The 17,444-nt window shown below is 37.5% G+C and overlaps 1 protein-coding gene across 1 annotated transcript in view; it reads left to right on the top strand.

Annotated features, from left to right (window-relative positions):
- The first annotated feature begins 607 nt into the window (after nucleotides 1-607).
- The window catches only part of LOC139740072 (uncharacterized), a 28,526-nt gene continuing 11,689 nt past the window's right edge, over nucleotides 608-17,444 (top strand). Inside the window, exons 1-4 of the mRNA XM_071650661.1 lie at nucleotides 608-729; nucleotides 13,598-13,689; nucleotides 16,275-16,409; nucleotides 17,092-17,220. Of these exons, the coding sequence (XP_071506762.1) occupies nucleotides 608-729; nucleotides 13,598-13,689; nucleotides 16,275-16,409; nucleotides 17,092-17,220 (478 nt within the window). The remainder of the gene's footprint in view (nucleotides 730-13,597; nucleotides 13,690-16,274; nucleotides 16,410-17,091; nucleotides 17,221-17,444) is intronic.

Below are 17,444 nucleotides of genomic sequence, written 5' to 3'. Positions count from 1 at the left end.
GCTAGTAATCGCTCGCATTTCAGCATTCGCATGGGTCGTTTGACATCGCATTTAAATCCATGATTTTAGATATGATGCCTCAAACCGATTTTGCTCAAATTTCGTGAGTAACTAGGAAACTTGTGAAGCTTTATGGACATAATCAAGCGAATTGCCGCAGTCCTTTCATTTTCGTGTTGCATTACAAAAAATCGTGGAGACTCCTTACAAGGGGTGCCCCGGGGGTTACTTATAAGGGGGACGGGGTTACTTATAAGGGGGACGGGTTACTTATAAGGAGGGGCCCCCCTTGTGAGTGGGTTTCCCGAACTGGCATAACAGTGCGTCTCCACTAGACCTATGCTATACACTGCTATATGTGCAAAGTATGGAGGTTGAATTGAAACAATGAAAGAAGTCCCCGGCTATGACGAAATGAATAGCGGTGAAACGACAGCAGTGGTCGAGTGGGGACCTAGAAATTTCGTAATAATGCCGTATAAATTTGTATCACATTCGATACTCGAATCATACACTCACTCTAACTGCAACTGTAGCGCCCCGGTGTTAACTCCACTCCATCAATGAAGAAAATATAGACTACGTACCTGTACCCAACTAGTGAAAAATGCCTGCCGCCGGTACTGCCTTGCTTGCCTACACACTTGCCATTGCATTGGCTTTGGCAGAACACTCGGCCCCTCAGCTCTCGCTGACCAACAAAGAGAGCCAGAATCTCTTTGGCTCAGAGTGAGATGGACCCACGTTCTCTGAAAATCCTGAAGTGCATGCTAGCTAGCCTAACGTTTACTGATTTTTGTCTACATTTATACTTAAGCGCAGATAGTACGGTAAAGCAATGATAGCTCGTCCAACCACGTTTGTTTGTTGATCTCGCTTTGATCTGCTGGTAGCTGTATGTGTCTACTACGTCTCTGTGTGTATTGCACTGCTGTGTGCATGCATGGCGGCACACGGTCCTCGCTCTTTGGTACATACAAGAATGCCTCCGCTCTGGACTACGCCCTCTTGTGGTGCAAAATCTCTCCCGAGAGACACATGAATCATTTATGCAGCACCTGTTAGTATAATCATGGACCCTACCAAATATAGGGTCCATGGTATAATGTACCACAGAACTCTTAGTGCATTGTACTCGTGCGAGTGGACAGTCAAATCTGACAGATTGATAATTTTCTTCTTCTTCTTCTTCTTCTTCTTCTTCTTCTTCTTCTTCTTCTTCTTCTTCTTCTTCTTCTTCTTCTTCTTCTTCCGATTAAGTCTGCCCCCTTCAATAGACTGAAGATTCTTGCAGACTGTGCTATTTTACATTATAGGCCCTAATACAATACATTTATTTACAGAATATATTACAAGCACATATAAAATTTGACGAAAATAACTAGCCACTGTAATCAACCGTTACGGGGGGAGGGCCGCGGAACGTTTTTTTTTTTTTTAGTTTTGGGGGTGTCAAGGTCAAGTCCCACTCTCCCTCCCCCCCCCCCCCCCGAACAAGCGAACGAGCCCGAGCGAACGGACGGAGCGAGAGGGTGGGGGGGGGGGGGGGAGGAGGGTGTGGGAGGGGGTGCCCCCCCCCCCCCCACGGTGATAACTTTTTGCACTTTGATGTTTTAAATGGTGCAATTTGGTGCATGTTTTGTGTGTGTGTGTGTGTGTGTGTGTGTGTGTGTGTGTGTGTGTGTTTTATCGACTTGAAACGGCCCCACTTGTTTAAAGGGGATGGCTAGTAACCGATCAGTGGGAATTAGTGGGAATGCTGAGGGATGATTGTTACAATCCTTGTGGGATTCATTTAAGAGTACTATTATATATCTACTGTTGTGTGAAAATTATTTGCTTCAGAACGGTTTCATATTCAAGTAATGTGCAGATTAATGCCCTGCCACTGACCAGGAACGCTAACCTGGAAAATTAAACTGCATATTACTTGAATATGAGACCATTCTGAAGCAAATAATTTTCACACAACAATAGATACATAATGTATGAATCCCACAAAGATTGGAACAATCATCCTCAAGCATTCCCACTGATTCCCACTGATCAGTTACTAGCCATCCCCTTTAAGGTATAGCAGGGTATTTTGATGTGGATTATGATTGAACAATTTGCCTATAAAGTGGTAGCATTAAAAAAAAAACTTCTTGTATTAATTCTTACAATGAATACATTATTTCATGACCGCTGTCTGTTAAGCAATCAAACAGAAAAGGCATGCACACGAGGATGTGTACATAAGGGATATTTTCTCCTCCCACATGAAGGTGATTTTAAATTTTCAGACCTGAAATTCACCGATTTGGTGCAAAGTTTTGGTGCAATACTTGGATTTTTTTTCTAGCTCCCCCTCCCCCTCCCCCCCCAAAAAAAATAATAATGGAAATAATAATTAGGGCCTGTTTTTCAGGGAAGTGTTCATAGCAAAATCACGGCATTTAGCTCTTATTCCGCGTGTGCATCTGATCTGTGTGGATGTACAAAGTCTAATGAGGTAGAGGGGAGAATGTGGGGGGCGCAACAGGAAGAAAGCGTGGAAGAGTGCTATCCCCACCCTTCCCGTACGAGGGAGCTTTTGCCTTTTTAAAGTTGAATTGTGATATCTCGTATACGCATGATGGAATATTACCTTTGGAAAATATCGAAAGAAAAATGATCGGGGGAACTGAGAGAGGAAAGGTTTGATTAAACAGGGATATTCCCTTGAACATGAGTGAACTGTTGATTTTTCGGAATGTAAGTGATAAGTCTTGTGCACTCAGAATTATTCAGAATCTTAAGAGGGGTCGACAGCCCCCATCGCCCCTCTCCCCCACTTTTGCTACGCCGGTGCTTAGACGGAAACTTTAAGTTAGGGCGGAATCTTTGGAAATTCAAATTCATGGATGTTAAGATTTTTTCCCCCGATTTTTTTCCCTTTCTTTCTTTCTTTTCTTCTTTCTTTCTTTTTTTTCACCACAAAGAAGTGTGTGTGTGTGTGTGGGGGAAGGGGGGGGGGGGCTGCAGCCCCCCCCCCCCCCCTTCCCCGGTTCCGCGGCCCCTGCGTTAGACGGTTTCGAAATGATCCTACAGATGGCGCTTAAACAATTTCTGACGACAGGGAATTCCAGTTCCTTACAGTTCTTGGAAAGAACGAATGGCGATGCGATTCAGTTCTCGAGTAATTGGTGATTTCATGCGAATTTCGTGACAAATTTAAAAACATTTGACGGATCTTTGTGAGGAAATTCATAATCAGGCCTAAATTGACGCGAATTCTATCGTGATGCCTTTATTGAATTTGTTTGTTTGTTTGTTTGTTTGTATGTTTTTAGGGATTGTTTGACTCTTATTCCGTTTGGCATTCGGCGCCCTATCGCAGCATACGCCAGAGCCTTAGAAGGCTCTAGCGTATGCTTACATAGTAAATATGGCTTTCGTTATTTTTTTTTGTCTTTTTGTTTCTGTTAACATAATTATATATGAGGTAAGAAATATGGCACACCATTTTTACCAAGGTTAGGTTACATCTCAATCCCCAGTCTACACAAAAAGGAGCATATTATTATTAGCATAGATACATTTCCTCGTTGAGGGATTAAAAAGGCAAAATTTAAGGTTGAGCTCAACGTTCTAAATGATTTAATTTTCGCCAAAGAAGTTTCGTGGATGGGCAAATGGGCATTTGCACTCAGATGAGACGTAATGTTGTTGTTTAAAGAGAATAGAAGCGTTAACTTATATACTCTTTGGTTTTGTTGTTGTTGTTGTCGTCGTCGTCGTTGTCGTTGATGATGATGTTGATGTTGATGTTGCTCTGCTGCTAGAAAGAACGCGTAGTGTCCCGCAATGTGAAGCACAATGTCAAACACAGTGTATACATTTATGAACACAGTTTAAAACAAGAAAGTGAATCTCTTTTTAAAATTCGAAGTCATAAAGTACTGTATTCACAGTGTTATATAAAACAGACCAACAATATGTGAACAAACCCCACCGCAGTGTCTGATCATCAGTCCATTCTGTTAAAATTCGGGCGTTTTCGCACAGCTAGTATCGGACACACTTGAACACATTGTGGTGCATGGGACACATGTGTTCTTTCCAGCGAGGTGTAGCTGATTGCTGTTATGTCTGGGATATAATAGTCACGATGAAATATTTTTTAATGATTTTAAAAAGACAAACAATTCGGTCAACCCAATGAAAGTGTAAGTGCGTATATTAATGTTGAATTTGTTTGTGCATCCATTGAAAAAAAGAATCATGACAACTGTTTGGATAATAGCCAGTTGTGGTAGGAAATACTAAATTATTGCCAGTATGGCGCCCATTGATTTGACCAAGAGGGCTCAAGAGATGGAATCACTAATATATAGTCCTATTTCCTTCAGATGCAGGCACTGTTTCGATGCGCCACTAAAAAAGTATTTGACATATTTGAAGTATATATGGTTATGCGCCAAAGTCGATTTGTTCTACAGTTTGGATTCAGGAGAGTGGATTCACATCTTATTTTATACTGACTGTCTCTACACTTTGATTTCTAAGGCAGATTACGTTTCGTGAGGGCCCTGTCTGTGTGAAAGATGACAGGTAGATCGTGGTAAAGATACCAGTATGCGCGATCCTGAAATATTGGTGATTTAAAAGTCAATAAAACTTGACTGTGATGGGTCTCAAAACTATTCATTTGACGGGACGTATACCACTTCATTAGATAACTTTACACTTGGAGATTTTGTAAAAGCTATTGAAAAAAAATAATTGTACAGAAGGTCATACAAAAACGGAGAGGCACGCAGAATAACGCCAACTCGTATACTGAATACACTTGTGACAGTCCATCCTCACGAACTGTAAAGAGCCACCACCCCATCTACGACAAGTCAACGCAACATTCAAAAGAGCTTGTAAAACATAGTACTTTGTAAGCCTGTACCTCACATCAATAACAATTCTGATTTTAAGCACAAGAGTAACATACTTCATGCATTTTCCTTACTAAACACAGCTAATATATTGAGGTAATGTGGAATCAATCGATTTGAATCAAAACACTGCTCAATGTTTTGCTTTCTACGCGCGAACATAAGGCCAAATTTGACATCGTTTTATTTGTAGGCTGCATGATGATATAGAATGGTCGGGTTTAATTGGCATTTAGGATATTTAGAAAGAATGTTAAATTATGCTTCTAACGGGGCTTGTATCGGAATTTCCACTAGTTGTTAACGGGTGATGCTGAAACAAGTCGTCGAAAGTATGTTTCAGTTTGTCGTTTGTCTTTTTGACACAAGTAGTACATCATGTTCAGCTATATGCTATGTATCAGCACGGTACTTTGTTATAGTGAATATCGTTGTAATTTGCATGGAAATTCAATGAACGCATTGAACACAATGAATGGTGTCGTCATGCAAAATATGATCTTGTCATTTTGCCGGCCCAGAACTTGGGAGAGGGGCAGGGCAGGGAATGGGGGTGGGGGCGAGGGTGCAGCGGTATGAAAGTCAAATGACAACAACGCAATCTAGATTAGACACCCACGCTCTCACGAAGGGTCCGGAGCACTGATATTCTGATTACTGCATGTCACAATAATTATTTATGTTTGTGTTCGCAGGTGTATCAAGGCAAGCATGATTTGTAATACTGTATCCTTGAGTTACTGTTATTGTTTCTGCTCAGGACGCTTTCAGTGCCCCTTGACTAGTCGCTTTCAGAAAGTAGGGGGTATAATTGCGGATGTTGTTCATTATTCCGAAGGTTCGCTATTCCGAAGGTTCGTTAATCCGAAACACACAAATTCCCTATACCTAACCTTAGAGGTTCGTTAATCCGAAAATGAAAAAGGGTTCGTTAATCCGAACATGTGTGGCGTTATTCCGAAGGTTCGTTATTCCGAAGATTTGTTAATCCGAAAATGAAATTCGGAATAACGAACCTTCGGAATAACGAGCTGTAACCATTTTTGCGAGAAAAAAAAAACCAATTATGTATACAGGGCCGAAGTACTGGAACGATCTCCCCATAGAACTCGCAGGTTGTTTGTCTTTGTCGACCTTCAAATACAAATTAAGACATAATTTATTGAATAATTACATTGCGTAAGTCCATTGAAATTTCCTTCTTTCTTGTTTATGTGCCTTTTCCTGCTGTGTTGGCTGTTGTTATTCAAATCAGTTAAGCCTCTCTGTTTGCGCTCTTAAATTCCTTCACACCAGTACCCCTTTTGGTACCCTATAAGACTTCGGAACGCATGAACAGCTGGCTTGTTGTATTACCCTCAGTGCTATACTGGCTGGTAATTCTAATTAATTCCAAATTTTCTTTGAATGTTAGTACTTGTATGTTCACTCTTTAGGTTTCCCGTATCTCCTCCGAGGACTCGCATGTCGAGTTGTTCTCTTTTCACCATTATTCAAATCATACTACTACACTATTGTCAAAATTGTTAAATCAACTGTTCTTACATCTGCAGAATGTGGTTGTCTGTATATCACTATTAATGTATTGAGAAGATTCTGTTAGTGCACCAGGTATTTTTGCCTTTCATTTTTGTTTCTCTTTATTTTGGTCCTACGTTGCATCCGTGCTCCTCATCTTTACACTCTGTTCAGAATTTGGGACCTACGCTTAACAAGCTCGCTTTTAAGTAGGTTCCGTCGTATTTTTTTAGCGTTATAACGTACGATGATTGACCACTATATGTTTTATATTCTTACATTAATTTACTGTACATCCAAGCCGGATATTATGATTCACTATGTTTTTATTATATTTGATGTACATTCCTTCATTGAGAAGTATGAAAATAAATTGAAATTGAAAAATTGAAATTGTAACCATATTGCTACCCTTAACATTATGTCAGCATCAAGTTGATGGAATGTGTAATTTTCATTAGAAATGATTGTGTGTGTGTGTGTGTGTGTGTGTGTGTGTGTGTGGAATTCCCTTTCTATTTTTTCTTTATATTGTTGTCCACACATGACGTCATAACCTCTAGTAGTCTCCTCATCCAGCGGTTCCAACACGGAAGCTTTGAAAATTTCATAACTTTGGCATTGATTGCCCGAACTTCCTCAAACTTTCACTGATGATTGTGTTCTACTTATGTTGCTGCTTCCACTCAATCCACATTTTTCTTGGGGGTTTGGTTTCCCTTAAGTGCCCATGCAAGATTCAGGTTCACTCAGCCGATATAAATATAAATATAAATAAATAAATATATGTATATATATATATATATATATATATATATATATATATATAAAGAAATTGGACTGAGGCGGGACGTTGCTCTCGATCTTAGTCTCCCTTTTATTTGTCAAGCTTTCGGCCCGTCAATAGGCCTTCGTCAGGACCTACCAACAGAATAATTATTATATGAATAACCTGATGTGTCATATAATATATAATGCAATTTCATATATTACCAATCTTCTAAATCATTTCCTTTATATACACAAATCAATCATTCAATTCAATACAAATGGCCAATCTAACCTCAAATCATCATCAGAATAACATCATATGTCCAAAAAATATATGAATTTTGAAATATATGAATTATTTATATATTTTTTTTGGACATTTGGACGTCATTTGCGAACAAACTCTTCATAGCGAGAGAGAGAGAGAGAGAGAGAGAGAGAGAGAGAGATGATGATGATGACGATGATGATGTTATTTAACATTTCTTTCGTAGGTCAACATTCATGTTGTCATCTTTTAGCGAACATTGTGTGATCTGCAGGTGCACCCTATCGAATGTTTTTATAGTTGTCATTGGAATATCAACCTCTTCAAACCTTCTGAAGTGATTATTATACTCATGGGATTTACGACGAGAAAACTTGATATCAGTTAAAAAACTTTAAACGTTTAGGGTCTGCTATGAAGGGTCATCAACCGTTTTGTAAAGATGTTTGCAAAAGTTGTTATGCTTATATCGTCATCTTTCGTCATCTATATAGCGTCTAATAAAGTCTTCAAAACTTACAAGAAGTCTAAAAGAAATCCAGACTTGGATTGCAATTCTCATCCGAGTCCAGGAAGTTTTAACACCTTGTTCCTGCGTGTGTTTATGACTATTAACGTCTGCTAGAATAATAGTCGTAAAAAGTAACAAAATTTTAGTATTTTATAGGAACACAGAAAATATGCGTGGCCTCATAAATTTGATGTGCTTGATATCTACGATAATTATTAGCAACGGATCAATATTTTCCTTTCCTTGTTTGCGAGGAGGAAAATGTCTCAAATACCAAACCATATAATTCTTTATCAACGCGTGATCAAATTTGTGTTACAGTCATAAATGAGAAAACAAAATGATCAATGACATCCAATTTGATAACGCTTGTCTTATACTAACCTAAACCATATGACCGTTCTGTGCCACCCAAGATGTTACCTTTCTCAAGGTCGTGTGGAAGAAAGGAAGATACAATTTGACCCTAAATTTTATTTAGGACACGCATTGAAAAGCAATCAAAGTTTTAAAGCAAGAAAATACTATGAAACCCACATTAAGTATGATCAGAAGTTGTTGTTTGCTGGTGACTTTTCTTTTTTAGATTAATCAAGACCCAAGTAACATTAATTCACGTGATTAAACGAAAAGAAGGGTTTTTTTAAAGAAATCGAGCGCCAATGAGAATGAGGTGATACATATCATTTTAATGGTCTTGTTTACCTTTGGAGGCAGTGATTTAAAAATGTTCAAGATATCACATATGATGCATATCTGTAGGCCTGTTGTATCACAAAATATCCTACTGTATAGATTTTTTGCAATAAAGCCTCAAATATGAGGAGATATCAATATTTTTCTCATTAAACCGTAACTGTAGACGGGTTAGTCTGGAAGCATTTTTATTATAACCATTGTTCACATTTTGTGTATTTAACAATACTTAATCTCGATTATACGGATTCAAATTTTTACAGTGGTTGTTTCTATCCCTAACTCACATTTTAGAACTATTTTAAAGCACTAATGCTGGGGTTTTGTTTCTTCTGCAAGTGGTAAATTGTGCCTTTAACAGTTTTGTTTGTTTTGTTTTGTTTTATTTATTTAAACACGGGTAAAAATACTTGCACTCAGCCGTAGTACGAATAATCAATGAATTAAAGTATCGGGACTACTAGACAGTATCGTTGATTTTGTGTGTGTGTGTGTGAAACGTAAGTCATTTTCCCTCTATGAAGAGTCACGCCGCAATCCATGCTGCATGGGCAAAATGTATTATATTTGAATTGTATACTTTTACGTTGAGTTTCGTTTGGACGCATGAAAAACAGAGAGAATGTTATTTTACTTTACTAGCGCTGATCCGACGGGGACAAAATCAGCTGGATAAATCGACAACCATGATGTTTGTATCTAGAATATGATTATAAGAAATGAGGAATCACTTAAACAACCTCTTATTCAACGCTATGACAGATTCTCAGCAAGGTACGTCAACCTTTTTCAAAATGTGTCCAAGTGGACTAGTTTTCAAGGAGAACACGCACCCTCGTATCTTGCTGTATATAATGGTGGAGATTTTAAGGTAGGTTGTAGAATGCTGTAAACTCTTTTAAGCGTGCAGTAACCTTCTGGCTATTCAACGTCTTGAGTATCCAATGTACAAACTGCCTGCAATTATTGCATTATCATGTTGCCTTGGACATTGACTGAAAGATCGGTCTGTATCTTGTCGTTGGGGATATGTTCGCGGAGACTCTACATCTGGCCTCACGGAATCCTCTCCTGGATACGGAGGAGAGCCGTAAATATAAAAAGAAAGAAAGAAAGAAAAATGATTTTAAAAAACTCCTCCGAAGAGACAGATTTTTCTGTCTGCCATGGACATTGATAGGGCTTTATTTCTCCTCTTGATTATTTTTTTTAATACATCTGAAAATTCCACATGTGCTAATCAGGTCTGATACGTTGCAGAACTAACATTCTTCTTATCTGCATAGTGTTGTGGTTTGTCTAGAGTATTTGAAGAGTTTGTTCGCAAAAACCGATAGGTCCATTTTTGAAGATTTCGAAGTACGGTCTCTGTCATAAAGTACAAATTAATACCTTTTAAATGAAATATTAGTCACTACATATACAGGTACATTTTTGAAGTTATGGTCAAAAGAAGCAAACATTTTCTTAATGTTCTCTTTATTTCTCTTGACCTTTAATCGCAAATATCTCCATTTCGCAAATGGACTTGTCGGTTTTTGCGAACAAGCTCTTCATTTGCGTATGAAAGGATAGTTAGGCTTTTATTCTTTTCAATTCGTGTTATTGGGTTTTATGATTACGCATATGATGTCAATGAAAAGCATATCAACCATGATATTCTCATTATCATGTTTGGGGGGGGGGGATTTACCCTATCAAACAGGCATCACTTTCCCATTTCTAGCATTTTCACAATTGATGTTATGCATGCTGGAACACTTATAAATTTTGTTTATGATGAATCAACATTCATATAATTATGATTTTTTTTTTCTCTGTGGCGTTTCATAATAGTATATTATGTTTCTGAATTGGAAAAAACAGAAATGAATGAATTATTATGTAATGATTGGGTGTATTAGCACACAACATGATAAATTATTTTGAATTCTTACGGAAAGAATCATTCAAGATGTATTGCGGGATTGACAACTCAGTCAAACGAGCGATGCACCAACGAAAGACAGATGAAATCTCCCATTATAGTTCGTTTAAACTTTCTGGAGATATTGGCTGTTTCTTACTTTTCATTTTGCAAGTACTATAACCTTTGCGAGAGGAATGACAAATGAAGTACATTGTATATCCTTTACTAAATTGAACATGAGGTAGTATACACAAAGCCTGTGTACCTTGAAAAAGTGCAGAATTTGCGGTCTCTGAAATACTGGCTTTGATGTAATCAGACATGTTATACAATGGTAAGTTTAGCACTGCAATATCTTGACCAATAAAACAGACACTTTAAAACGGATTCATATCATATTTCCTCATTTCAACTCCATATTTTGAAATATATGATTGCAATAACGCTTTATACAATAAAACCGCTGTAGCCACTGGCACAACATTTCTCATTCTACACAAAATAACAACTTTTTTTGGTCATATTTGCATTGGCTATTTCAAGCAGTATGGTATCATTTTCCAATTTAAACGTTTATCAATATTTACATGCCATCCACTTCGTTAATACAATATTGTCATGTCTCCTATAAGAATATCCACTTCTTTTTTTTTCCCTTCAATTCTAATATGATTATTTTTGTATGTTTATTGTCAATTCACTTACACTTTACATCAAGTATTCACCACGTCTTCTAGATGCCTGTCACTGTCCAACATAATTGCCCATATCTTCATGACGGTGCTTTCCATACTATTTCCTTTTCATGTAGTCATTATAATAGGGGGTTACAGCGAATTTTCAGTCCTTTTTTTAAGATAATTTGAGGAAAAGTACAGTTAGCCTCCATCTTAAGTCAGACTGACTATGCACAGATCTGTCTTTTTCTCTAATAACAATAGTTATAATATATATATATATATATATATATATATATATATATATAAAGAGTTTGTTTGCAAAAACCGAAAAGTTCATTTTTGGAGATTTTGAAGTACGGTCTCTGTCATAAAGTACAAAATAATACCTTTTAAGTTATATATTGGTCACTACATATAAAGGTACATTTTTGAAGTTATGGTCAAAAGAAGCAAAAATGTTCTTATTATTCTCCTTATTTTTCTTGACCTTTAATCGCAAATATCTCCATTTGGCAAATGTGGACTTATCGGTTTTTGCAAACATATATATATATATATATATATATATATATATATATATACATATGTTCATTGCCAATTCACTAACTTTACATCAGTTCACCACATCTTGTAGATGTAGATGTAAGAAGTTGGAAAGAATTTACAGTCTTTAAATAAAAGATAATCTGATGAAAAATTCATTCGGCAGCCATAAAATGAAGGAACCAAACGATGGACTGTCAGTCTGCATGTTGCCAGCCTTTTGTTCCCCGGTCAGTCGAAGTCACTTTCTACAGCAACTGTACCCTCTGCTCTTCCTTGCAAAATAAACAGGAATATGAATACAAAAGTAAGTAAGCCGTCAGCCATATGCATTTCTGGCCGAGACCTTCAGAGACCCTCAGATACATTTATTTTGCAAACTTAAACATTTCTTTTCTTGTAAAATTTAACGTAATTTATGCATTCAACGTCTGTAAAATATTATGTTTCTGCTGGAAATTGAAACAGAAAATGAATGAATAAATAAATGAATGAAGCGATATTTCTGGAAAAAAAAGAAAGAAAAAGAAGCAAAAAGACCCTATCAAGCACCATTAACGGTAAGATAATAATCAAACTGAGGGCAATGCGATACAGACAGTCGGAAGTGTAATTCATCATGTGATTGTTGAAACGCTTATCTTTAGTGCTTGCTGCAGATGTGAACCGTGAAAACATACGCCCCTTTTTCAAAATCAATGTATTTCCTTTTCTGTTCTTCTAACTCAGAGTCTGTATCATTTTATTGTTGTGTTTGTCTACGTTCCCCCACGCCCCTTCAATCCATCATAATGATGACCGGGGTTGACACCAAGTTTCTGAACTAATTAAGTTCCGCCAGTTGTAGAAAAGGTATTTAAGTCCTGGTTGGCAGGGATGAGTGGTACACATTCTCCGTTGCTTTCACCACCCGGCCAGTAATCAAGTACACCAGAGTCTACACCAGAGTCTACACCAGAGTCCACGTACCATTCGTTTTACAGAGTAAGTTTATCGACTTAACAGTTCTTCGCAAGTATTGGTCATGCCAACAATATCAGGAAATTTCTTTCATTATGAGAAGTCTTATGTTGTCATTTTTAGCAAGATCCATCTCTTAGTTTCATACACATAATAGGCAGGCACCCATTCCCACTGTTTTCATAAATGTTCGTTAATGTTGTTACGTAAAATGCAGTTTTAAGTGTTTGGACTGGCAGCAGAATTCATAAACTCATAGAAAGCATGCAAAGGCGAAGAAATGGGAAAGAGTGAATCATTACCTTCATCGTATCTTAATATTTATCTATTTATTCCTTCATTCATATATTCATTTGTTCATTTATCTGGTTGTCAACACATGGTTAGGCCCTATAAATATAAATATAAATATAAATATATATATATATATATATATATATATATATATTACGTATATGTTAATTGAAAAATCAATTTAGTATCTTGCCTTTTGCAAGGTTGTTGTCTGTAATTGTGTACTCTTTGTGTGATTCGAGTTTATTGTTAATCAATGTAGGCTCCTACTTTTTAACTTATTCATGTAATGATGTGCAGTGTATTAACTAAGGGGAGTTTAATGGAATCAACTTTTTTTTTTTCGTCCATAGCTATGTTGTATATATTTTCTTTTGGAATGTAATATAAGTTTGATCCATATAATTCCATATGTATTGTTGTGTATATATGTTGTTGTGTATGTATTTCTTTGTTTGTTTTCTATTGGGTTTTTTTGTTTATTTTTTTTTAAATCAATCTTTACTCTTCATTGCATGTCTATCTTCCTGGAGGCAGTTTTCAACTGTTTACGTACTCATCATCCCCAGATACAATGCTTAAACAGAGTATTGTTGTCGTTGCCCTGGTCCTACTGGCGACCCGTGAAGGTAAGATTGTACAAGCCATGTTGATTCAATATTGATTCAATTGATTCAAACTTTATTTTTGCTTTTATCACCAGAATGTACAAAGAAATATGTGAAATTTGACACGTTCATTCAAACTTAAAAGAACCTGTATGTGCAACGCAAATGCATGTTGACTGGTATGATTCCTAATACCCTGATCAATCAGGGGCGTCGAACCTGAGGGGTGCCTCCCTGTGAAGATATAGGGGGCAAACATAATCATTCCCCCCCCCCTCCCGATACTCCTTCGCACACCCTCCCCCGCTTTGTCCTTTTCCACAGACCTAGCACGGATTTGAGATTGGCAAATTCTGAATTTTTACTTCAGCAAAAAGTTTGCACATGATCTGTGACTTCAATTCCAACAAATTCAAAAGTTCCCCCAGTGAGAGAGGAATATCAATATATCCTCTTTCAATTTACCTTTTCCTCGCTCTGTTCTGATTCATTGATTTAGTATAATTCTATGATTGACAATTTCCAAAAATTAACTCATGCACACATTGGTACGAATGACCTTTCTATTTTCTCAGTTGGTTAGGCACTTCAGTCGTTTTATATTATTAATGCATATTAATGCATAAGCTTGCCCGACGTATCGATTTGTGGAATTAGTGTTCAAACAACCAATGAACTTTTAGACCAGGTAACCGAAATGGCCCGTCAGATGATTTTTTTTTTTTTTTTGGTATTGAATGCACTAACAACCTTTTTCTTCTGATATTGCAAAAATACCATGCTCGCTGTCAGGTGGATTTGCTGGCAAGCACCATTTAGATAGGGATCACGTGAATAGTCATGACATCACAGGTGCTTATCTCAGTGAATTAATAAAATGCTCGTTGGTATACAAATGACATTTTCCTGCTCATGCATGCGCAAAGTGGAATTAAAACGAACTGGTCTATTCTTACAATGCAAGAGCTCCTTCGTATGGGAGGGATTGGGGGACACCCCCTCCCCCAAAGTATTAGCTTTCCCTCCATGCACTGATTATAACTATATTGGAATCGACAATTCAAAATATTCCACACACACACACACAAAAAAAAAAAAATGCACCAGATCGTTGAATTGCAGTCATAAAAATGAAAGGTTCAACAATGTGGGAGGGGGGTGTGCCTCTTCCCATGCCCACCAGTTTGGTCTCCCTCCATATATTATGACGCCTTATCTTTTGTCTGGTACAAATTTCCGGATATTCCACAAAACGTATAACCCAGATCGTTGAATTTCAATTCTAAATTGTTAAAATTCCCTCGAATGGGAGGAGGATACCCCAACCCCTCCGACCTTCCCCTTGCTCTGTCCCCTCCATGTAAAGTTGGTACGCTTTGGGGATTGACAATTTTAGACGACAATCCTGAAATGCGAGGATAAGCTCGTAGGTAAGTATGGTGCGCCAGGATTCGCAAGTTCCCTTTCGTCACGAAATTGGTCATTTCGTCACGAAATAACAATTTCTTCAATAGAATGACAATTTCATTGATGAAGTCTGTGTGAAAAAATAACTCAAAAAGTTGTTAACGAATTTGGATGAAACTTACAGGAAAGGTTTAGAATGACACGAGGAACAGTAGGTCAAATTTTGGTAGGGATTACAGTATGCATACGTATGGGTGCAAATCACTGATCTCAATATGGAACAAGAACAAGATCAGTGGTGGAAATAAGCTGCTTTGCGGAGGTTTGCGCTCCCAGAGTCCTTCTTTAGTTGTTGTTGTTTTTTTTTTTTTTGGGGGGGGGGGATTTCTCCCCATCGAAGGTTCATCTTGATCCAAATCCACGGCTATAATCTTTTTAATTTTTATGTCACCTTTTCTATATACCACGTGCTATATTACGAGGAAGAGAAAATATGAATAGTAGTAGCGTTCCATATCGTATGGATTATCAGGATGATATAGTCCATAAGATTTGGATGACTAATATGATTGATATTCAAGTAGGGCCTATCACTAGAATGATTCGTATGTATATTTCTGCATTATTGGTAATGTTCTTTGCCTTTGATGTCTTTCAATTTTATCCTGTGGATTGTCCAAGAGTCAACCACGGCTGTCCTAAATCTATATAGGAAAATACAGACATTCTTCTCTTCTCATGATTGAAGTGTGAACAGGTCAAAACTGAGTCAACATCTCCACACCTATCGTGCATCTTCTTCTGCATGTATAGCAGTATGCTAATACAGCGTACCTCATTTTTACAGGAGATTCAGTAAAACAAACAAAACTGTTTTCTGACATCTTTGAAACCAATGATGTAATCCTTATTGTTTAACTTCTCTTATCCAGGGCTCCACACTAACTTTCATTTTTGGTGGCCCAAAGGCAAACAGCCGACCTTTTTTTTTTTTTTTTTTTTTTTTTTGGTGGCCCGACCAGGCCATAAAATTCTTCATTTCTGAAATTTTGGTGGCTCGACGTGCGTTTTTGGTGTCCCCGGGCCACCGGGCCACCGTTAGTGTTGAGCCCTGTCTTATCTATCAAAATAATTGTCTTACCATTTTTTGTAGCTGTTAATAACTTGTTTTTTCATCGATCTTCGATTCATCCTACCAGCGACAAGCACGGCAATCTGCCCTGCTGTTCCACCCGGCACCAGTGGGACATGCGTTGACTTGTGCACGGATGACTCCAGTTGCACTGGTGTCCAGAAATGCTGCTCCAACGGCTGTGGGAACACGTGCCAAGATCGTGAGTAATAACTACCATTCAAACTCTCTTGTCACGACCAATTAGATATTACCAGGAAGGTGGATGAGAGATCCGTTCCCCTGATATAACGAACCGCTCTTAGGCATGTTAGGATATCTTCATAAATTGTTTTCAAATCGCAATGATGGTAGTCCTAAAACGGATGTTTTTTGTTCGTTAGCACAACCAGCCTATAAAACCATGAAAGAATGTTTTCTACGTGCAGCCCGATTCTACAATTTGTATCATCAACTGCCATTATGGGCAGAATTGAATATAATTATTATGAGGTTCCACAATAACTTATTGTAAACTCTTCTCAGTTTGCTTTGTTTTGCTTGTGAAACCTTATTCTCTGTTACTATAATAACGAAAATAAAATGTCTCGTTGAAAAATGAAATAAAAAGTAAATGGAATTGCACTGATAAAAAAAATAATCAACTGCGATTCTCTCTTTCGTGATAACAAAACATTGTACGTATCCTTCAATATCTCAGGATGTGTAATACCTCATTTTTACAGGAGAATCATTAAACCAATCAAAATTATTCTTTTTGAAATCTTTGTAGCCATTGATGTAATCCTAAATTTCTTCCCTTTCTGTAATAATGTCCTACCATTTTTTTTTCTATAGCTGTTAATAACTCGTGTTTATTTTTCTTCGTTGATTCATTCTATTAGCGGTAAAGCAAGGAACCTGCCCTGCTCCAGAAGGCGTTGGGACATGTGTTCAGTTATGCACGAATGACCTCGACTGCACTGGCAACCAGAAATGCTGCTCCAATGGCTGTGGGACGACGTGCCAAGATCGTGAGCAATAACTGCATTTTTAACTTTCTTCCCACTATCACGTCCTCTCTCATAATTATATAGCAAGAACGGCATGTTCGGGTACTGTTATAAACTACTATCTCAATAATGATAGTTCAAAAACGCACACTTTGCCGTTCTTTGGCACAGCCAGCGATGAAACCGTGAATGAATGTTTTTATGTACAACCCCACAATTTATATTATCAGGATGAGCGAGCCATA

Source organism: Diadema antillarum, unplaced genomic scaffold, assembly GCF_040938485.1.
Source record: "Diadema antillarum isolate AM-2024a unplaced genomic scaffold, OU_Dant_1.0 seq00000831_RagTag, whole genome shotgun sequence".
Lineage (NCBI taxonomy): Eukaryota > Metazoa > Echinodermata > Echinoidea > Diadematoida > Diadematidae > Diadema > Diadema antillarum.
Note: the sequence above shows the minus strand (reverse complement) of the source record. Positions and strands in the feature narration are given on the sequence as shown.